This window comes from Anser brachyrhynchus (genome assembly GCF_964034855.1).
Source record: "Anser brachyrhynchus genome assembly, chromosome: 1".
In the NCBI taxonomy this organism is placed as follows: domain Eukaryota; kingdom Metazoa; phylum Chordata; class Aves; order Anseriformes; family Anatidae; genus Anser; species Anser brachyrhynchus.
Window position 1 is genome coordinate 150,359,140 of NC_137694.1, and position 22,864 is coordinate 150,382,003.

Genomic DNA, 22,864 nt, shown 5'->3' on the forward strand with positions numbered 1-22,864 from the left:
TCTCACATTTTCTCAACTCTCTTGCCCAGCTGCTGTTGCACAGCAGTTTTGTTTTCCCCCTTTCTTAAATCTTCTCTCCCAGAGGCCTAAACAGCATTGCTCACTGGCTCAGCTAAGGCTAGCGGCAAGTCCCTTTGGAGCCAGCTGAAACTGGCCCTTACCTAACATGGGGCAGCTGCTGGATTCTTCCCACAGAGGCCTCCCCTGAATCCCCCCACTACCAAAACCTTGCCACGTAAACCCAATACAGATGCAGATCATGAGACAAGAGTCCTCTTTCCAAGTTTGGGACCACAGAATACACCCTGTATATAACCCACACAACCAAGGGCTGGCGGAGTTGCTATGTGTATGTAGTGTCGCTGCACAGTAGTAGTGTTCCCTGCTAAAGACCAGATGTGACAGCAGCTGGCAGGTGTTGAAGGATGCTATTCCCTGATACCACCTATGCAGCTGCTGGTATTCCAGCATCAGAGAGACGTTTGATGGGACTTAACTCATGCAATTTTAGATATCCATACGTAAACTTGTTACCTCCATGTCTCTTCATATCCAATGTAGAAAATTAGGTGTAGTTCTAGAGAACAGCATTTTACACAGGTACTTTAGGAAAAAGTCAGTTGTGCCCTTGGGAAAAAAAAAAAAAAAAAACTCTTTCTATTGACTTTCATATGGACTTTTTCATGAAATTAATGCCACTCAGTTTGTCTGTATGTATTTTCAATCACAGAAGCATCTGCAACTTGATTCTGATTATCTGAAATTCAGAAAATGACGTTATTTTTCAGGTTCTTCAATGCGGGTCATCCAAATGGCCATTCTTTGGCAACTATTTCACTTCCCAGCACTGCTAATAGCGCTATTGTTAAATTAAGGACAGCTGTTTCCCTTTTTTCTTCATTGACCTTCTGGCAATTACCTTTTTCTCTTTATTACACCTCGTTTTAATGTCAATGGCTTTATGCCAGAGCTCAATCATTTGGATGCTAGAATGACTTCACAGCAGAATAAGAAAGAGGAAAATGTCTCTTTAATATATTTAGATGGAAATTTTAGTAGATAATTAACTTCAAAACACATTTATATAAGTGAGATTTACTGAGTCCATACACCAAACCAAACGAAATTATTCCATTCATTACTTGGACTATGTTTTTATTTTCTGTGTTCTCTTGAATTTGCCATTGATTCTCATGAGAGAATGTTTCGACTTTTATTTCCAAGCCAGGCCGACAGAGAAAAGGCATTCAATGTGAGGGACACTTGAGTTCCTAAGGACTCTCCACGTACACCCATGTCTGTAGGAAATACTTTGCTTCGCTTGGTGATGCAGAGCTTAACACATAAACTGTCTTTGGGAGTGGAGTAATGGAGGAAGTAGAAATGGAGGCTAAGAATGGCCTGATTTCAAATAAGATTCCTTTCTCTGTGCTGGATATCAAGCATCCCAGATTAGACACTTATGGTTGCTTGGAGGAATCAAAAACTTTTTACTTTCATAAGGACTTCATAAAAGTATAAAGAAAAGAGCCTTATCATTTATTTTCATGCCTTTACTCCAAATGAACATTAAAAAAAAATTAGCAAGCACAGAATACCCCGTGATGAATCTAACTTCCTTGAACACTTTTTTTTTTTTTTTCTTGCAGTTGTTGGACATGGATGGGCTAAGGGGACTTTTTATACATTTCTACATGGAGTTTGCCTGAAATAAAACACACAAACAGAAGTGCATAAAGACATCAAATATATATATATATATATATATATATATATATATAAAAAACCTTTCCCCGGGGTAATAGTATATTACATTGTCTGTAGTACTGCTTCTTCACCTTCTCTTCATTGGAGTATTAAATTAATTCTAGACGTATTCCAATATACACCATGACAATAACTTGTACAGTTGTTTTCTGTCATTGAAGTCTCTTTAATATCCAGCAGGAGGTCTGTGGAAGAAAGGACCGGTGAATATTGACCATGAAATCTGCTTTAGGATTTGAGAGGTATCTTTTTTATGACACATCTATCTCAAGTCCTGTCCACAAACATTTGCTTGGGCTTGAGTTGTGTTTCTTTCTGCCTCCTGAGTGAAAGCCAGACTTAGTGAAACTGGCAGCAGCAACATTTTACAGGTAAAGACAAAGGCATTGCAGAGACAATGTCTTGAGGACATGAAGAAGGCCTCTTGGACTCGTTAAAAGTTCAGTTCTATTTATCATTTATACAACAGTTACCATTGCTGGCCTTCAGAAAGAAATAGGCTGTCCTTAATTTACAAAGCAATGACAAAAAAATTTTGGTGAGATTTTTGGGGTCTTGGTTCAGCAAATGATGCCAGTGCTGACACAGAACCATGTTGATGTTTCCTCTTTTTACTAAACTCTAATAATTATATTCATGAAAATGACTTCTGTATAGAAAACCAAACATGAGATTATATATCTGTTCTTCCACAATGTGCTTCCACCTAGGCCTCACCTAAGAGACTGTTATTTCATTTGAAAATAAGACAGAATCATACAAATAAGAAGGATGAGACCCAGTGTCAGTATGTGGAGTTTTCATAAAATGGAGGTTTCATAAGTTCCAGGTGGAGAGATGATGCCAAAAATTCCATGCAAAAATGAATTAGTATTTATCACTATGAAATCAGGACTTGCAGATTGCAGTAGGGAAAGACATTAATCAAGTTCCTTGTAAATTTGCCAGTCATAGAAGGAACTGCTTTGATTTTCAGGCAAACCTGCCATTTCACACCAGCTATTCCTTATAAAAACATATGTACACACCTCACTGAGATCCATAAATTCTGTCATCCAATACAATACTGCAACAAATTGAGATATGTATCTTTCCTTTAAATTTTTTTACATTTTATTAAAATGCACAGAAAGCTACACAGGAGATGTTCAAGACTTCTGTAACAAAATATATTGCTGGAGAGATAACATATAATTAGGGTGTGAGTTGTTTTTTTTTTCTGTTTTGTTGTTCATTTGTTTGTTTGTTTTTTAAGTGAGAGCAATTGAGCTGGGATAGTAAAATTCAAAATCTTCTGTAACCACTTAGAATTGCTTTTTACCATAGCACATGTACATTTCTACTGTAAGTTTAAAAAAAAAAATCATTAACTGTTCATACCCTTGCTGTGCAACTAGCAAGTTTATTTTCTCATACGAAGAAACAGTTAAACATCTTAAAATATACATCCTAATGCAGTAAAGCACACACTTAAAGCACTGCCCTTTTACATGAACACTGAACAAAGTAGCCTTTGAACATTAAGAATCAAATAAGGAAGCAGGAATGAGTTGCCAGCTATGTAACTTGTATCATATAACCTCAATGAAATCAGCAGAAAGAAAAAGGAAAGAAAAAAGATACCACTAGGTATGCAGGGTAGAACTTTGCTGTCTGTGATACCAGCAGGCTTAAATGATGAGAGTTTACTTTTTTTCATGTTGCACACACATGTGGGTGTAGCTTGTTATCGATGATAATTAATAGAACTCGTTGCTTTGCGGTAAATAGCAGCCAAACGCAGCAGCAGCAATGACGAGGAGGAGGAGAGATGCTCACAGCCTTGCTGTGCCTCAGGACCCTGTACGACAGGCAGCTGGGCTGCAGAGCTCAACATCTTCCCTACCCACCCTCCTTTGTCCCTGTACAATGCCACCTCTGGTAGCTGCCAGGCCCGCACGACCCATTGCACAGCAAGGGTTAGCTGCAAAGAGCTGTCCAGAGAATTCCCAAACCTTTGATTTAGAGTGATCAATTGCATGATTAGGGTGTATGTGTTGAGAATGGTGGTTATGTAACGGGGGCACTCTGATCTCAGTTACCAAAGAAACTCTGCTGGGGAGTTAAAACTCGCATGGGACATCAATATGCATTTATACAAAATACCTCTGGGCATCTTCACAACCAACAGACTATGAGTTAATAGAGGCTTTTCTCTCAGGTTAGTGGAAGGAAACACGCTTGCATTATGCCCATGTCAGAAAGTGAATCTTAGTGGTTTGCTTTCAGCTAATGCATTTAGCCACACTAAGGTATGAACTTAATCACTGAGCTATTTGGGAGATACCAAGCACAGACATTAAATAGGATTATGCAACAGCCATCTGTTCTTGCTAATTAAAATGTGGAAAACAGCCAGTATCAAATTATTTTGTTTGGACAATTCATGTCTGTCTTAAGTAGTTCAGCATGTACTGCAGTGGTTTCACTGTTTGGTAAGACTTTTAAGATTTCACAATGACCTGTGTCATTCTTCTATACAGACTTTAAGTACAGCCAATGTTATTTTGCTAATGCACAAAATAAACTTAAAACTTTTTTTATTATTGAATTAGTATTTTTAATAAATAATTGGCATTTTGTTTATTCATTTTGGAAAATATATTCTTAAGCCTGTGCTCCATAAATGATGGTTACCAGTAGCTTCAGCTACCAATTTCATCTATATTTTCACTAAATTGTGGGACATCAGTGTTTCTGTAAAACTCTTCTTTAGTTAATAAAATATATATATTTGAAATATATTTTTATTTTTACTCATGTAAGTCCTACAGGTTTTGCCTTCTGCCAGTCACTTATTCTAATAAAATATGTTTTTGTGAGACTGATTAGTAGAAATAAGTTGTACCTATGTAAAACTTAGCATGTGTGCAGCAGGCAAGATCCAGTCCAGAAAAACATTGATTCAAACCTGGAGCCTCTTTCTTGTGTCCTGCTCCCCCATCTTGCCACAGGGAGGGAGCTGTACTCTAGATGAATCTCTCAGGCAGTTTGTGTCCTGCAACCTTTCTTCCCAAGGGCCCCAGCATGCACCCGTACCCCAACAGCATGGCCAAAAGTGGATGACCAAAAATGCATCCCTTGCATGCACGCACTGCACGCAGCCCCTGCCAAATGCAAAGCATATGTGGGAATGCTTGTGCAATACACTTATATACAACACGGTGCCAGGTACACCTTCTTTTATATTTTTTTGCTGAACATTCCCACCCCCCCACCCCGTATGCATTCTCATAGGGTGCACATGCTCAGCGGTACACCCAGCAGCCATAATTCTGGAAGGTTTAGATCAGGGCACCCATTGGCATACGTGGCGCAGTAATTTTCTGGTGCATCTATTGAAAAGCTGAGTATGTTCCATCTTTCCAAGCCCTGTCAGGTGAATGAAACCCCAAAAGAAACCACATATGACCACAGGTAGGAGTAAGAGTGACCTCAGTGGACAGTGCAGATCTGGCAGATCTTTCTTATCACAGTCATTTTTTTGGGCCCTGACTTCCTTGTTCCTCTGAAGAAAACATCCTCTGAAATTAGTTTTCTCAGACGTTCGAACCCGTGTCCACCTCAGCATTCAACCAAGATAAATTCATTAAACACATCGCTGAAATGATCAGCAGAAGCACAGGTTAAAAAAAAAAAAAAAAAGTGATAATTATATTGACACCATTATGATTTAGAGTCAACACCTCCCACAAATGAAGAGAACAACTCCTGTCCCTGCTGGACTGGTATCTGCCCTGCCATCCACAGGTGGTTTCGCATTCTCTCTGTTTGGAGCCCAAGTATTAAAAACTTTTTAAAATGAAATCCTGTATTTCACTGCCACAGTTCTGTTGCAGAGTCAATTAGTGACAAAACTGCAGATCCTGCAAAGGAGTTGAAGGAAGCTGGAGTTCTTCAAACTTAGGATTTAGAAGAAAAGATGGTTGAATAACCCTTCTAACAAAACAAGCTGGGTTTTAAGCAACATAGTTTCAGTAGAGAGCCTTAAAATCAATGAGCAGAAAGCTTTAATAACTTCCCCAACCACTGTTTTCCTCCTTGCTTGAAAATGACTCATTAAAAGGACACATCAAATTGCTCTCCATGTCTGTGAAAGCGAGCACGAACACAATTGGGGAATTTGCTAAACTGTTACGTTGAATGCGATAAGTAACAAGAGGGCTAGGAAGCTGCTGCATTAACATGTGGGAGACGTTAAGAGAAAAACACAAATGTCGATGTAAGAATGGGGAGGAAATTTGAATTTACAATTATGCTCTAGATTTTTTAAACAAATGTTACAGTTTGTAAAACAGAAAGAAGCCTAGTTTGGTAGTACATGCTCCCAATTTTCAATATAATTTTAATGTAAGCATAAGGAATATCTGGTTTCATACTTTATGTTTGTTTAGGTTTCTTTGGAGTATTTTTCCCCTCCATCCTACAGAGATGTACTCACGATGCACTCGTCTATCTCTGCTGTTGTGGGAAACATAACTACATTTTCAAGCCCATGTGTAGATACAAGATGAGAATTTATATTCATTAATTATAGACTGTTAAATATAGAAAGTTCATAGCAAAGAAGTCTATGTTAAAAAGAATGACATATTAATCATATTAACCACAGAAGATAACTTCTACACAATTCTTCTGCAGGCATACCCCAAAAGTGATAAAAATGAGCTGTGAAAAGAAAAAAAGAAAATCTTCTCTCTCAAAATCAAATTCAAATAAATTTATTTATTTATTTATTTTGGATGGAACAAACATGTCCTGGAATGCCATTACTTGACATCCCAATTCTATCAAAAAATGCATATAAAACTGCATGCAAGTGCTTCTTCATCCTTTTCTATATATATATGTATATATACTGCCATCTAAATCATCCAGTTATAGGTGAGGCTTAAGTTTTATTTTCTCAAGCCCAGAATATGCTTCCCCTCCAAACATGTAGAACTGATACAAAATACAACATCATTTCTTTCAAAAGCCTCAAAACATTCATATTGCTCCTCAAACTGAAAAGATGAGCATTTCTTGGATTCTTCCCCCCAGACTTCAGAAGGAGACTTCTGGAGTCCTCTTTGCCACTTACCCTCCCGGGGACCTTTGGTTCAGACTTTTGATCATGGAAATGTGGACAAGCTCCCAAGGGCCTGAAGAAAACTAGAATAAATATAACGTCACACAAGGGTCTGCCTTCTTGAGAGCATTGAGATAGTGTATTTATGGACATTATTTGACTTCCATTAGAAGGGTGTAAACCCTGTGAAAATCATTGCAGCTATTCCTTATTAATATGCCTACATGAAAATTCCATTTAAATTAATGTTTTAGCAGAAAAGGTTATTCTGATAATTAAGGAGAGTTGAACAGTTTGCCTATCATCTCATTTTATCTATAAGGAATCCAGGTGCAAGGGTTTGCATGCTATTCTGTTTCAGAAAGAAATCTAGCAATGCTGTAATTTTATATATATATATATATATGTATATTGTTAGAAGCAAATATTTCATTAATTTGACATATCAGTGATAGCATTTCTCATGACTCAGAGGGAGGCATGCAGAGTGCATGTCAGAACGCGTCCTGAATGTGTTCAGCTAGTTCAGCTCAAAGGAAACAATGGAGCTTATAGACATGGTAGGCTACCATTCAAATTGGCAAGGTTCCCATTGCAAATACTCCTTCCTTTGAATATCTCTTGCCATCCAAGTCCTAGAAGATGCATATAATTTAACCATTCTCATTAATGAAATACAAATGAAGAGCAATGACTCCAAAGTAATTTCAGGGGAAATATGGGTCATATCCCATGTTACACTGAACAAGTTTCCCCAGAGAAGGCAGTGGGAGAAGAGGTCCCGATCCAGAGCCTGTTGGTGGAAATATGACCACAGAAAGCTTTGGATCTAGCCCAAAGGGTGCACAGTGCTTCTCCAGGGGTGTTCAGCTACTAGCAGGATAAAGCCTTGGCTGAGTGTATATGAAACTAGTGGGCTTTATGTGGTTTTCAACATTTAAGAGTACTCCAGAAGAGCTTGACAAGTCAAGCTTTGTCTGATTAAAGAGTATGGGATGGGACTCTAATTTACTGAAAATAAAATGTGTATTGTTATATATTGCTACTATATGTTTTCTACAGTTTGTATATGAGAAAGTATGATTAAAAGTCGATGAGAGACTGTTTATAAATTTTGATTGCTTCATAATTTTAACTCTGAGCAACATTTTTATCATAATTATAGGCTTTCTTAAAGCATTTATGCAGATTGTTTTATTCAAAAGGGGTTTATTCCATATAAACTCCACTCTTTTATCTCTCCATAAAATCAGAGTGTGAATTCCCAGCAACCACAACTCCACAAGACAGTCATCACATTACTAGCAGAGATGTTTTCAAGCTAGGCAACATTCCTCAGATATTCTGAACATTATTTCCCACTTTCATGGTTAGTGTAGTGGTGGTAAATAGTATTCAGAAACCTTAACACGTTTGTTACCTCTCTACTTCTCATTAAAAGTATTGGTGCACTTATACTTGTAATTCCTCTGTGATGCTCCTGGGTGTTCCTGGAACAACCCAGAGTAGCCAAGGTTCAGTGAAGGTTCGAGGAGATTAAGTCAGATGTCTCAAATCTTCATCTCAAGGGGGCTTAAATCCAATGATTTAGGTACAGCTTCCATTAACTTCAGTGAAAATTTTGTTTCTAAATATCCTGAATCCCTACAAATATTGGATTCTAAAGGACTTACCCAAGGACCTCAGGCTGTTTCTTAGCCATTGGTGACACGCAGTTGCCTCCACTATTTCAATGTACATGTACTGCTTTTGTGAGCTGCAGCAGGGAATGAATCTGTGGCTCCTAGTTCAGATTGTCTCGTGTCTGAGTTGACTACAAGGAGAGGGATCAGGACCAAACTGTCCTCTGTCCTTCTTCCAGCTTCCTCACAAAGGAAATGAAATGTCCATCTCGGTAAAAGGACCAGAATTTCTGCAGTGGGGAAAATCAGGGTATCAGGACACTTGGGTGAAGTTTGAGGCAACAAATTAACAACACAGCTGGACCTAAGGTAACAGAAAGGCAATTTCACCCACTTGAATCAGCAGCAGTCCTGATGATAGAGCTGAGGTGGTCAGCAAAAGTTAATCATCTTCGCTGGAAGAGGAGCTGAAAGGTTCAAATAGTTTCATAGCAGTTGCTGCCTTAGCAAGACTTCATTATGGTCTTCTCAGCCTGATGACCTGAGAAAGCACTTCTCCAGCACTGAAACATTAGTTGCATTAGAAACTAACATAAGAGTTAATAGAACAAAATACATACACTCTATTTGCATTTATAGCTAGGGCATCAAATGGACAGTATACTATCACCTCCTCTGAGAAACACAAATAAATAATGTTAAATGCATATAAAACATGGGCAAACATTTTTGCCATCACAGTAAAAAGCAAACCTTTTGGTACATGTGCTTGAATGCCCAGAAAGAATCTGACTTCTTAAAGCTGTAAAATGTTCTAGTGGTCTCGTAGGTGACAGCGATGACAAAGCATCCAAACACTTCATTCCTCAACCAGGAGTGATAGTTTTTCCTCTCTGATAAGACACAAAGCCTGATGCTAGACTAAGCTCCATTTTACAGCACTAGCTTCAAATTTAATGATTTCCTCAAAGGACTGGATCACATTGCAGTGGCATGCCTTATCCCCGCCCCATATTTTCTACTCACAAGCCACTTGAAAAATTGATCAGCACCTTGGTCATGCAAGGTATATTTTGCACCTGAACAGTGTGGTTCAGACTTGAGAACGTATTCAATGCAGGGGCAAATCTGAGATGCAAGGAAAAAACAAACCACTAAGAAAACAATTCAATGGCTATCTGCTGCTCTAAAATGAAATGAGAGAAACAACACAAATAGTGAATACTGAGCTCTGTAAAGCAATATAATTAGATTTCACCTGTTGATTTTTACAAGCTGTGGCCTTCATGTTACAAATCTCATACCTTCACTCTGATTTCCAGTGTAGCTCAGGCATAAGTCCACTGAAGTCACAGGAATTGAGCTAAGGAAGACACAATTTTAACCATCTTTGTATTTCAATTCAACAGCACAAGCCCAATTTAATCTTTAAATGGTAAAATCTTACTCATCTTTATTTCAATTTCCCATGTTATTTTAGAGTCATTTTCCAGAACTATCATTTGAATTTGTGCCATAGTCTTTTCCCCCTGAAGAAATACTAATGTTAGTGTTCAAAGCACAGAAATAAATACAAGTTGAGTGCCTGGATTTCTGATGACACTGCAGTTAGAAACAGCGCAGATCCACGTCTCAGAGCAATTTTAGGATGGCCAGGTAGTCACCGGACTTAATTTCAAGACTTAATAAAACCGGTGCAGTTGAGAAAATCTATTTATCTAAGGTCAATTGTATTTTGACTTCTGAGCTTCAGAACTGTGTCGCGGCAGCTGTGTCTGCGTTGGAAAGCAATGAAGGGCTCGTACAAGTACACTGGTAAAAAAGCAGTAACAGTAGAGCTAACAGAATGCCCATTTTTAGGTGGCAACGGGAGTTTTTCATTATCTATCAAGGAGCAGCTTCGGTAAATATTTTGTTCGAGATTTGTCGGTCAGTTTGTTGCTGGAAAATCAGGGTCGCGGTTTTACCAGAGCCTTTCTTTTCGGGCAGATGGGCTGGATAATAGCTGCGGGCATTTTCCTGCGGGAGGGAATGGAATAAAGGACCGTCCCCGGCTGCACCCCGGACCCGGGGAAGAGCCGCAGAGCCACTCGGTGCGCTTTCGCAAGCTGCTCGGCAGAGTTGCGGCTGCAGCCGACTTCTAAAAACTCGGAGGCGGCTGTGCCAGGAGAAAACAAGCCTTGCCCTGTCACGATTTCTCCCGATGCCAGGCACGCAGCTGCGGTGGCATGGGAGCCGGCGTGACCCGAGCATCCCCCGCTACCTTCTCCCCGCAGCCTGATTTCGTACCCGGTGGGAAAAAAAAGAAAAATACGGGGCTGCTGCCCCGGCTGGGGGCGGCCCCGAGCCCCCTCCCGCAGCCGGCCGGGGGTCGTGGGCATCCCCTCTCCCCCTGCTCCTGGGGGGCTCAGCCAGCGGCCCGGGCACTCGCTGCGCATCCACGAAGGTGGGGTCCGAAGGGGCTCTGCAGAGCTGCAAAAAGGGGAACGCTGCAATCAGACAGAGGAGCCTGCGGGATTTATTCCTGTCGTTATTATTTTGGAGGGTGGGGGGAAGAATTCGGGGCAAATGGGACTCGAAGACGGCGGACAGCTGTAACTGTGCCATCAATAGTCGCCCCGTGTGCATTCCTCCACTCGTTTAGCATCAGCGAGGACCGTGCAGATCTTGCAACTGAGTGCTCGGCAAGGAAATCAGCTGAGCGCGTCTAAACTACGGTTAATTAATAATAGGAGCAATTCTAAATACGCTTGTTTCATTTAATCCCCTCATGTCGACTTGTTCAGGAAGCAACACGTTTAGCTTCCGAAACGATAATGTGGGTGCAGACTTATCCTGGGGAATTTGTTACCATCCATACGATACGAGTTGTGCGATGAATTACCATCTTTTCTCTTCTTGCTTCGTTCTAGCCATCTGAGGCAACGAACAATTTTTGGTATATTTATGACACTTTCAAATGTTCAAAGGACATTTGTCAGGGGGGTTCCTGGAAGCACAGGGGAAAACCACATCTCGCCGAAGAGACAAATCTTGGAAACGTGAGCTCCTGAAAGAAAAGCGGCTGTCGAAGCGTGACTTCGGATGGGACTAACTGCGGTGAGCGCTATTTGTCCCACTGCCGCTCCTAATGTCCCCTGACGCCGCCTGCACCGGCTCCGGCCACCTTCCCGCAGGGTGCCCCGTTCGCCCTAAGGGCGCAGGCTGGTGCCGCTGCCTCCTTGTTGTGTTCGTGGTCTTTCCCTTCCCTGCCGCCTTCTCCCAAAGCAAGCCCCTCGAGTACGCTGTAAAAAAGTGGTCCCTGAGAACTTGGACCCTGCCTAGCCATTCCTTCCTTCCTTCCTTCCTTCCTTCCTTCCTTCCTTCCTTCCTTCCTTCCTTCCTTCCTTCCTTCCTTCCTTCCTTCCTTCCTTCCTTCCTTCCTTCCTTCCTTCCTTCCTTCCTTCCTTCCTTCCTTCCTTCCTTCCTTCCTTCCTTCCTTCCTTCCTTCCTTCCTTCCTTCCTTCCTTCCCCCCTTCCCTCTTTCCCCCCTTTCCCCCCTTCCCCCCTTCCCCCCTTACTTCCCCCCTTACTTCCCTCCTTCCTTCCTTCCTCCCTTCTCTCCCTTCCTTCTTTCTCTCCCTTCTTTCTCTCCCTTCGTGCCTCCTTCCTGCCTTTCTTCTTTCCTTTCTTCAAGCACTTCATGTTGGGAAGACCGACGGCGTGTGGAGGAAATGAGGAGCCCTGTTTTTTTTTTTCAGTATATACGGCAATCAGCCCCTTTCAGTGAGCCATCATATCTGTCCTTAATTTCGACTTTCCCAAGCAGTGCTCTCATATTCCACTGTTTGAAATGAAGGAAGATTTAGCATAATTTGGAGGTCAGATTTCTAAATAAGCCTACTTTAAATAACAAGCCCACACGGGAGATTGTCAGCATCTCTATTTGGTATACAGTTTACACACTGGCACCGCTTTTTAAAACCCTATATGTGGGTTAAAACTCAATTTTACAACCCCCATTTATATGAGATGTAGGTTTGACATCTGTTTGCCAGAGTGTTTTGCACTTAGCCTAACACCCACTATTAAATGACAAAATTGTGGCAGGCTGTCAAAGCCAGCTGACTGACAGCTGCTCTACTTTACAAAAAAGCCCCATTCAAATATTTGCAGGGTTTGAAGCTTTCTGTAACGCCGTCGCCATTCTCCCCGTTATTTAGCATGTAAAATATAAGTCAAAGTTTTAAAGCTGCTTTCCAAAATGTTGCCATTTTTCCATATAAAAAGGGAGAGCGGTGGCTGCTGGCGGGGATCCAGCGCCGAACGCATTGGATGGGTATTGCGCTGGGTCCCCGCGTTCCTCCTATCTGCACAAACCCGATAAAACTGTCATTTAGCAGCGTTTCTTAATATTGCAGCTAATTAGTGCCGGCGTGTTATTGAAGTGAGAGCAAAAATCCACTTAAAAGAGGGGGGGAGGTGGTTTTAAAAAAGGAAAGGGGGGGGGGGAGGGGGGAAGAAAGTGTTTCCGCACACGCACACGGGCGCGCCCTGGCAGCGCAAGGGGCGAGCAGGGAGGGACACAGGGGTGCCCCTGCGCCCCCCCCCCCGGGACCCACGGGGCTCTCGCCCCCTCCGGGCAGCTGGGGACAGCGGGGAAGGGGCGGGCGAGCGCCGTGCCTTGGCCAAGGGGTGGCTTCGAAGCCCCCCGCGATGAGGGTGTGAGGCTCGATGCCAGGTCGCCAGCCCCCGCCCGTCCGCTCCCCCCTGCCCCCCCCTCAGCCTCCAGCCGAGGGTAGGGGTCTGCAAACGGCGGCGGCGGCTGAAATTCCAAAGAAAAGTACTTTTTTTGCGGGCTCCCTAATGGCTGGGTGCACCAGCCTTGAGCAAGGCAAACCAGCCGGCGAGGCGACCTTCCCGCGGTCCAGTCTTCGCAGCAGGTGCTACGGTTTGTTTGAACCCGGGGGGCTTTCTGGAGCCTTTGCGAGACAAGCAGGGCTCTAGCTGTCAAGCGTTTATTATTATTACTATCAATATTTCTTTTTTATTTTTTTTTTACGAGGATTAGCTCCAGCCCGCGATGAAAGGAGTTCCAGCGGCGGTAGGGCGGCTGTCCCCAGCGGCTGCTCGGAGCTCTCTGGCCCCGGTGCTCCTGGTCCCCCTGCAGGGGGAAAGCAGCCACAGCCCTCCCGGCGGCCGCCCCGGGCCCCGGTGGGGTCAGGGCCATCCCCTGCGGGCCCCCGCCCCCCCGCCCGCCCCCTCCCCGGTTCCTCCGGCGCGCACATGCGAGCGCGCACCCTGACACGTCCAGCGCGGCAAAGAAAACGGGTTCCCCTGGGCTTTACCTGGAAATCTTTAGCTGATTTGTGTCCGTTTTAATAACCTCTATCGAGTGCCTTTCCTAGAGCGCTCGTCATGGTGACAGAAAGGGGGGGGGGGGGGGACTGGAAAAGAATAGGGGGAGGACAGGGCAGGGGGGGACCGGCGGCGCTCTGCAGGGACGCACTCCTTGGGAACCCCAAACTCGCCGGTGGAGGGGGGGGGGGGGGAGGCTGCCAAGGCTTGGGGCTGGCAGAGGGGGCGGGAAAGGGGTCCCGGGGCTGCCGGGGAGGGGATGGGCGAGGGGGGGCGGCCGGAGGTGCCTGTGCCGCACAGGTGCGCGGAGCATCACCTGCGGCGGCCCCGGTCCTGCAGGAGGCAGCGAAGGGAGGGGACGGGGAGAGCGGCCCAGCGGGAGCGGGGAGGGAGAGAGAGAGGCAAGGTTAGAGGAGAAAGTGCGTGAGGGAGAGGGGAAAAAGGGAAGAGAAAGAGGAGAAGGCGCCGGGCTCCACCTCCCTGCTCGGCGCGGCGCTCCAGCTGCTCGCAAAGCAACTGCTCAATTCTATTCACCGCCGCGGCGGAACAAAAAAGTGGCTATTTATTAGAATACTTGTTTGGTATTGTTCGGTGCCACACAAAAGACGTTTCATTATGTCGGGGTGGGGAGAAAAGCCCCTCTCTTTTTTTTTTTTTCCTTTTCTTTTTTTTTTTCCTTTCTCTCCAGAGCGAAACAATAACCAGAAATTGTCTTTAAAGTCTTTTCTATCAATAATAAATTTCATTTTCTTCTCTCCCTCTCTCTCCCCCTCTCCCGTGCGGGGTGTGTGTGTGTGTGTGTGTGCGTGTGTGTGTGCGAGGGAGAGAGAGAGCGAGCGAACGAGCGAGCGAGTGGTGAGTGTGCGTGTGTCGCCGGGCACTCGTGGCTTGGGCACAGCCGCCTGGGAGCCGCGGCTGGCCGAGGGGCGAGGAGGGGGCAGGCGAAGGGGGCTCCGACCCCAAAGCGCCTGGCTGGGTCGGAGGAAGGCGTGAGTTAGGCTGGAGAGGAGATGGGGGGGTGAAAAAATATATCTATTTGGAAAAAAAAAAAAAAAAAAAAAGGCTGCCCCTTGAGCTGATATGTTGGGAGGAGGCTGGAGCTGGAAGAGCAACTGTAAGTGTGCCTCTAACTTTTGAGGGGGTCTTCACCCTGTCTGGGGAAGGGAGGAGGGGAAGCCGGCGAGGGGAGGGCTTCCCAGGCACTTTTCCTGCAAAGGAGGGAAGAGCCGTTCGCAGTCACTGGGTTATCGGCTGTGACATGGATTGGGGAGGGGGGTGGGGGACAGGGTTTTGGGCTGCCCCCCTCCGCCTGCCTCGCTGGGGTGTGGGGCCGGGGCCGGGGCCGGGATCGGGGGCTGCGGGCGGGCCAGGGCGGGGAGGGAGCCGGGGGCGGCTCGCTCCGGTGTAGCGTGAAGAAATGAACGTTTCGGTGCGCGGGGGCCATGTAGGGAGAGGTGTTTTGGGCAAAGGATCAATTTCGCTGTGGCTGACCGACCGGCTCTGCTATATTAATACTGCCAAAAAAAAAAAAAAAAAAAGGAAAATCAATAGGCAGAGCAGCCCTCGGCTATTACAACTAATGCCTGCTTAATCTCTGCCCCTCGGAGCGAGCATTCACATGGGCTTTTAGCATTGCTAATGCGGCCGGGCTGAGCCCGGCTCCATCTTCCCAGGGACCGGGGGGATCCCCGGTCCTGTCCCCCGCGAAGGTGACAGCTGCCGGGGGCTTTCGGTGGGGGGACTTTGGCCAGGCTCGGGCAGTAAAGTCCCGGCTAAAGGAACTCCCCTGGGCTGGGGCTGTCCGGGGCGGTCCGCCCCGGGGTTGTGCCCTCTCCAGCTCCTAGGTGCCCGTGCAGCTTCCCCGTACTGCCATAAAGTATCGGGATGTTTAAGAGGCGAAATGGATTTTTTTCTCTCTCTCTTATTTGCCGGTGGTGTTTGGGGTCGATCAACAGGCAATGGAGCAAGGCTGTGCATCTATCGATCAGGGAGGGGACGGGTTTTGGCTGAATCTCTTTCCAGAAACAGGTGTTTAAACACGATAGCGGCTCCAGTCAATTAACCCATTAAAAACCCGTTTTATCGCATTGATTCCCGCAGGCTGCCATAAAAGGTGGTGGTTTGAAAGCCTCTTTGTTAAGGGGTGTGTGCGTGGATGGATGGCTGGGGCCGGGGGTGTGCAAATTGTCCCCAAATGTACAGTACCGCGCGGGCGAGTAACGTGCCAAACCACCTTTTCCCGTTTGCTTGTCCACCGAGCCCCGCAGCCCGGAGATCGTAACGGGGGGGCAGCGCTGGGGGGTTCCAGGGGCTCCCCGCAGACCCCACGGCAAAAGTTCACGCGTGCCCCGCGGGGCAGGGGCTCGCCGGTCCGGCGGCGGGGGGGCTGCTGGTGACACCGGGACGGGCTCCGCTGCTGCCAGGAGGGTGTTTGGGAAGAGTCTGGGGGTCCTCCTGCGTCTGTGGGGCAGGGGGTGGGCTGCACAGCACCCCCAGAAAGTTGCGAGTTGTTCCCTAAACCGGGCAGTCTCTGAATGGGCTGCCCTGCCCTGCCCGCACCAGCATCTTTTTCAGGTTTGCCAGCGATTGCCCCATAAAATGTTCATTTGCCAAAGGCGTCAGGGGTTGTGCTACCGCCCTGCCTTACGCAGATCTGTGAAAATCACCTCTTTTCCCAAAGGTAAATAACCTGTATCCTGGCTCCAGCCAAGTAGCTGAGTACAGCTGGGGGAAGGAAATCAGGTTTTCCTCTTTGCCTCCCTGGGATTCGTTTTATGCCTTCCCCTGGCCACAGCGCTGCACTGGATGGAGCAAGAGGATCATTTATTCCCTCTGGGTACTTTTAATTTCCAGAATAACAGCCTGAGATTATTTAGATGTTTCTAGTTCTCCCCTTGTTTGCTGTTTTCTGAAGTAAGCACTGGATGCGACTGAAAAGGTTTGAAATCGCGTCAAAGTGATGTTTTAATCTCATTGAAAAGTGTATTAAAGAAGAAGATGTAATTTATGTGGGATGTTTCGATGAAAGGAGAGATTGGAGTGGATGATACTTTCGCTGTCCTGTGAACCTCATGTCATGTTTATATTGAAGCCTGTGTAGCTAATCTAATTTGCAATAACAGGATGGCCTGCAAGAAAAAAAAAAAAAAAAAAAAAAAGGCTTCTATATGATTTCATTTCTTTCTTTCCTCATTTATTTTTTTACGCAAATTCTTTCTGACTTGCCCTCAAAGACGCTTTTGCAATTCGGGGATGCAAAACAGAAAGATTTCCTTTACATGAGGTCCTAGAGCCCACTTCTCCAGGCGATGCGCCATGGCTTGCCAGGTTGCCCTGCTGCAAATGGCACTTCGCCTTGTGAAGCTGTTTCCCGAGGTTTCGTGACTGACATTTCAACGGAGCAATTTTAAAGATCAACTTCATAATAACTCCCGTGTCGTACCAGTCCGATGAGCCCTCCGTTCCCGTAGTTCTTGTTTTTTTCCCTTAAAAGTTTACCGCTTCGAAAGTGTACTTTCGAAATATTTTCCTTATACTAGAAAGAAAATCAATGGGCAGATGATGATGACGATTATTATTATTATTACTATTATTAGTATTATTATTATTATCCGGGACTCTCGATTAATCCATCTTGTAAAAAGTACAAGCCCTGGCCGTCCCCTTAGGTACAAAACCCAGACCCCAAAACACAAGACACCGCAAACCTTCGCCTCCCTCTAGGTGTTTTGCCTTCTGCTTAGCCCATATTCCGTGCGTGCGCCTTAATAAAAATAATAAAATAATATATATAAAAAAAATCCGAATAGACTTGAAAATTACAACTTTTGTGTAACGTAAAAAGGTGTATTCAGACTGTTAATTACAGGGAGTTGTGTCACTGGAATGTTATCAATGACCCGTTTAATTTTCCTGTAATTACTGACAAAATAAGACAAGGCTAGATCACAATACAGAATATTTCTCTTTCAGACGAATATCGTGCTGGAAGTCGAGCCAATGCGTAACATAAACAAACACTTCCTAAAATGCCCCCGCTGGCAAAACTTCGTTAAGCCCCCGGCTCTGCTCTCCCTGCGGACTCCGAAGTCCCGCAGGACCGCGGGTCGGGCCCGCTCCAAATGTCCTGCGGGGGGAGAAGGGAACGAGAAGGGAGCCTCGGGAGTGGGCTGGACGCCTCCTTGCCCTGCAGCCTGGGCAGGTGGCACCCCCGGACACCCCCAGGGCACCCCCAGGGCACCCCCAAGGGACCCCCGGGCACAGCGCAGATGAAAGGTGCGCAGATCGATAGCGGGTCTTTTAGGCGCACCGAAGGCATGCGGCCCAATTCTCCGAGCCAGGGAAAAGTAGAAAGGAAGGAGCGGAAAGAAAAAAGGCTGGGTTGTTCAAACTCTTCGGAAAGGGGCATTTTGTCGATGGCGCGGAGGGGGGGAGAAAAGCAGGAATTTCTAAATTCCTTTAGAAAAAGGGCTCCAGCCGCCCTTTTAGCTGACCCAGTAAATAAATAAGCGGATGCCCTCCGGACACTTCTGCTCTGCCGCGACCAGGCTGCCCCGCAGAGCATCTCCCTGCTGTCCCCCCGGCCCGGCGGAGCCCCAGCGCCCACCCTGCCGGTCCCAGGGGCGAGGGGCACCTGGCTGCTCCCCGCGGCGTCTAGGAAGCTTTTCGGCCCCGTCTCGTAGCCATCCCATCCCTCGGCGTTTGTCCCTTTCCCCGCTGCCCCCGGTCTTGCCCTGGGCAAGCCAGCCGGGCACAGCGCCGGTGGCCCGGGTCGCCCCTTCCCCGCGTGTTGTCACCGCGGCCGTGGGGGGGACCCACGGAAAGGGGCCCGGGAGCTGCCCCGCGGGGAGCCGCAGCGAGGTCCCGCGGTGGTGTCGCGCCGCTGTCGCGACATCCCGGGGCGGCAGGACGGCCCTTACCCTTCTCAGGCTTCCCGTTGGTTGGCACAGCTCTCCTGGGCGAAGGGGGAGACATTTCTCGTCGGGGAATTTTAGCCCTTTCCTCCCCCTCCCTTTCCCTTTTCCCCCCTTGCCTTCCATTCATAAACCTGGTGGCTATAGACGCAGCTTGAATATTGACGTCTCTTCCCCCAACTGCTCCTCCGTTAACCCAATTACAGAATTCATCAAGAACTGTGTTGAATTATCTCTTTCCATACAGTATCAGCATTAGCCTAATTAAAAGCTATAATGTCTGATATAATGATTAAATCGTTAGCTCTGCTGTAGGGAAGCAATATTTTGTTTTCCCTTCAATTAGAAGCTGATTGAGGTTTTCAGAGCAGGTCAGCTGTGAAATTTGAATTATATGTGTGAGTACCGTTCACAGGGTGAGCCCCTACTCGAAAGCTCCAGAGATTCTCCAAACGCTTTTACCCGGCAAGCTGGGGAGAGACAACAAAACACACGGAGAGCCCGTGTTTGAGTTGGGACCGGGGCCGCAGCATCCCTCGCAGCAGTTGGCAGTGCTGGAAAAGGGAGCGGGGCTCCGCTCACACACCTTTTTCTCCGTGCTCAGCACCGTGGGCCCCGAGCCCCCAAACCCCCGGGCATCCCTGCGAAGGCTGCGGGCTGGGTCTGGCCCCGTGGGGCCGGAGGAGCCGCAAGCCGTTCCCACGCGTGTTTCAGAGGAGGATCAGCGAGGGATCAGCCCCGCGTGGGGGGGACACGCAGACAGAGGGGCTCCCCCGGGGCATCTCCCCGGATCCCCCCCGCCCGGGGCGGGGAGGGGGCTGCGGGAGGTTCGGCGGCAGCCAGCAGACGGCGATCGCCGCCTGCTCCGGGGGCGCCCGGCTCGGCCTCTCCGCAGCCCCCTGTCCCCTGCCCATTCCTCGGGGCCGAGCACGGCGGGGACAGCGGGCACGTCCGTCCGTGTGTCCATCCGTCCGTCCGTCCCCGCCCCGACGGGGCGTCCCTCCCGCCGCGGCCACGGGGGGCCTGCGGGCGGCCCGGGGGGCGGCCGGGCTCCCGCTCCGGGAACTCCCTGTCCGGGAACACGCACCCCCGCCGGGCTCACGGGTCGGGAAGGGCTGTCCCGGGCCGGTTCCTATTCCGGGAGGCCTAGCGTCGTGTCTCGGGGTGAGGACGGCCCTGAGGACGTGGGGTGAGAGACGTCGCGCAGCGTGTGAGCCGTGCTGCTCTTCCCGTGGGTTTTACTCCTCGTGTCCTCGTCTGGCCACCCGAGTAGGAAGCGACCTGCTGTCCCCTCCCGCCCCTCCACCCCGAGCGATGCTGTGCTTAATCCTTCATTTTTAGCAATTGCAGCGGCCTCCCGTGCTTTGCCCCCGCGGATGAGGCAGCAGCTGGGGGAAATCCACGCGTGCAAAGCCCCCTTGGGCTGGTGGGATGCTGCGCACCGACGGGGCGACCCCGGGCACGGCTTGTGGTGGGGGACGCCCCGCTTGGGGGGGGGTGACAGGGGACGGGGGTACGGGGGGGGGGGCGTCCCGGGGGGTCCCGGGGGTGGGAGGGGGACCGCGGGGGCGGGTCCTCGCCGTGACCCCGCCGCCCGCCCCCTTTTCCCGCGCGGCTCCGGCGCGCCCCACCGGACGTCACTGCTCAGCGCGCGCGTTATGCAAATCGCCGCCCTTCGGCGCGCCCCCATTGGCCGCCGCCGAGCGCGGGAAGGCGGGGCCGGCTTCCGCCCCGCCCTTCCCCGCCCCTCCCTCCCCGGCCGGCCCCTCCCTTCCCCTCCCCTCTCCGGCCGGCCCCGTCCCGTCCCGCCCGGGCCGCGGGAGGGAGACCACCGCCAGCAAATTGCGGCGGGGCTCGGCGCGGCCGGGCTGGCTTCCCCACCCCCCCCTCCTCCCCCGTTCCTCCTCCCGCTTTTTTTTTTTTTTTTAGTTAACGTTTAAATACTTTTTTTTTTTTTTTTTTGGCGTGGCGGTGGGTTTTGCCTTCTCCCTTCCGCTCCCCGTTTCACCTGCGATCAGCGGATGCAAGTCACACAGCGCGCTCCCTCCCTCCCTCCCTCCCGCCCTCCTCTCCCTCGAAGTTAGCGAAGAACAAAAAAAAAAAAAAAAAAAAAAAAAAAAGATAGATCTGTTAAGAACAAGAGCGGCGGAGAGAGAGGAGGGGTGTGCGCGTGTGTGCCGGGAGAGCTGAGCGAGCGAGCGAAGCAGGAGGAGAGCCGCCGGGCGCTCGGCACGCTCCGCTCCTTCCTTCCCTCCCTCCCTCCCCGGCGGCCAAGTGCTGCAGCAAGTTTTGCCGAGCACCTGTGCGAGCAGCTCCGAGCCCGGTCCCCCCGAGGGGGCTGCGAGAGGGGCAAGGTGCCCGCCGGCGGGGCCGAGCCCGCGCTGCCTCCCTCCCGCTTTCCTCTCCGCCTTCGCCTTCGCCTGGCTCCCGTTCGCCTCGGCTCCTCTATGTCCGATCCGCTTTCCGCGCCCGGCGCCGGAGGAAAGTGACAAAGCTTCGTGAATGTACAGCATGATGATGGAGACGGACTTGCACTCCCCCGGCGGAGCCCAGGCCCCCGGCAGCCTCTCGGGGCAGAGCGGAGCGGGAGGAGGCGGCGGCGGCGGCGGCGGCGGCGGCGGGGGCAGCAAAGGCGGCCAGGACCGGGTGAAGCGCCCCATGAACGCCTTCATGGTGTGGTCGCGGGGCCAGCGGCGGAAGATGGCCCAGGAGAACCCCAAGATGCACAACTCGGAGATCAGCAAGCGCCTGGGCGCCGAGTGGAAGGTGATGTCGGAGGCCGAGAAGCGGCCCTTCATCGACGAGGCGAAGCGGCTGCGGGCGCTGCACATGAAGGAGCACCCGGATTATAAATACCGGCCCCGGCGGAAGACCAAGACGCTGCTCAAGAAGGACAAGTACTCGCTGGCCGGGGGGCTGCTGGGCGCCGGCTCGGCCGGGGGCGGCCCGGCGGGCGTCGGCGTGGGCATGGGCGTCGGCGTCAGCCCCGGCGGCGTCGGGCAGCGCCTGGAGAGCCCCGGCGGCACGGCCGGCGGCGGCTACGCGCACATGAACGGCTGGGCCAACGGCGCCTACCCGGGCTCGGTGGCGGCGGCGGCGGCGGCGGCGGCGATGATGCAGGAGGCGCAGCTCGCCTACGGCCAGCACCCGGGCGGCGGGGGGCACCCGCACCACCCGCACCCGCACCACCCGCACCACCCGCACAACCCGCAGCCCATGCACCGCTACGACATGGGCGCGCTGCAGTACAGCCCCATCTCCAACTCGCAGGGCTACATGAGCGCCTCGCCCTCGGGCTACGGCGCCCTGCCCTACGGCTCCCAGCCCCACCAGAACTCGGCGGCGGCGGCGGCGGCGGCGGCGGCGGCGGCGGCCGCCTCCTCGGGGGCGCTGGGCGCGCTGGGCTCGCTGGTGAAGTCGGAGCCCAGCGTGAGCCCGCCCGTCACCTCGCACTCGCGGGCCCCGTGCCCCGGGGACCTGCGGGAGATGATCAGTATGTACTTACCGGCCGGGGAAGGCGGCGATCCGGCGGCCGCCGCCGCCCAGAGCCGGCTCCACTCCCTGCCCCAGCACTACCAGAGCGCCAGCACGGGGGTCAACGGCACCGTCCCCTTGACGCACATCTGAGCCGGCACCGGCATCGGCACCGGCCCCGGCACCGGCAACGGGAGCGGCGGAGGCGGGCACCGGCCCCGGCCCCGGCCCCGGCACGGGGCCGCCCCGCGGGACTGCGCCCCGCCGCCGCCGCCGCCTCCCGCTTGCCCCCCGGCCGCCCGCCTCGCCCCGGCTCCTCGGCTCTCCGGCCCCGATCCCCCCCTCTTATTTTTGCCTTTTATTCCCATTCCTTCCCGCCCTCCCCCTCCCGCCTTTCTTTTTTTTTCTTCCTTTTTTTCTTTTCTTTCTTTTTGTACAGAAAAGAAATGTTTTGATGTTCTTGTAATAATAATAATAAATAATAATAATAATAACGAGAGAGAAAAAAGGTAACGGTTGCTTTACTTACCTTTTTTTTTTTTTTAGGAGGACTAGTTTATGAAACTAGTTTTAGACTGAACTTCTGTGTTTTATCGAGACTTTTTGTACAGTATTTATCATTCACCCAAGAGACATAGAGC

At 49.6% G+C, this 22,864-nt stretch overlaps 1 protein-coding gene and 1 long non-coding RNA gene across 2 annotated transcripts; one reads left to right on the forward strand and one right to left on the reverse strand.

The window, feature by feature from the left end:
- Positions 1 to 5,042: 5,042 nt before the first annotated feature.
- On the reverse strand, positions 5,043 to 12,006 carry LOC308195929. Its single transcript, XR_013951943.1, has 3 exons — positions 9,804 to 12,006; positions 8,894 to 9,062; positions 5,043 to 8,789 (listed from the first exon to the last, which is right to left on the reverse strand). It is a non-coding gene; the product is annotated as an uncharacterized lncRNA (long non-coding RNA).
- Positions 12,007 to 20,679: 8,673 nt separating this feature from the next.
- On the forward strand, positions 20,680 to 22,468 carry SOX1 (SRY-box transcription factor 1). Its single transcript, XM_080605523.1, has one exon. The coding sequence runs from the start codon at positions 21,252 to 21,254 to the stop codon at positions 22,374 to 22,376; it is 1,125 nt and encodes a 374-aa protein (XP_080461649.1). The 5' UTR covers positions 20,680 to 21,251; the 3' UTR covers positions 22,377 to 22,468.
- The last annotated feature ends 396 nt before the right edge of the window (positions 22,469 to 22,864 follow it).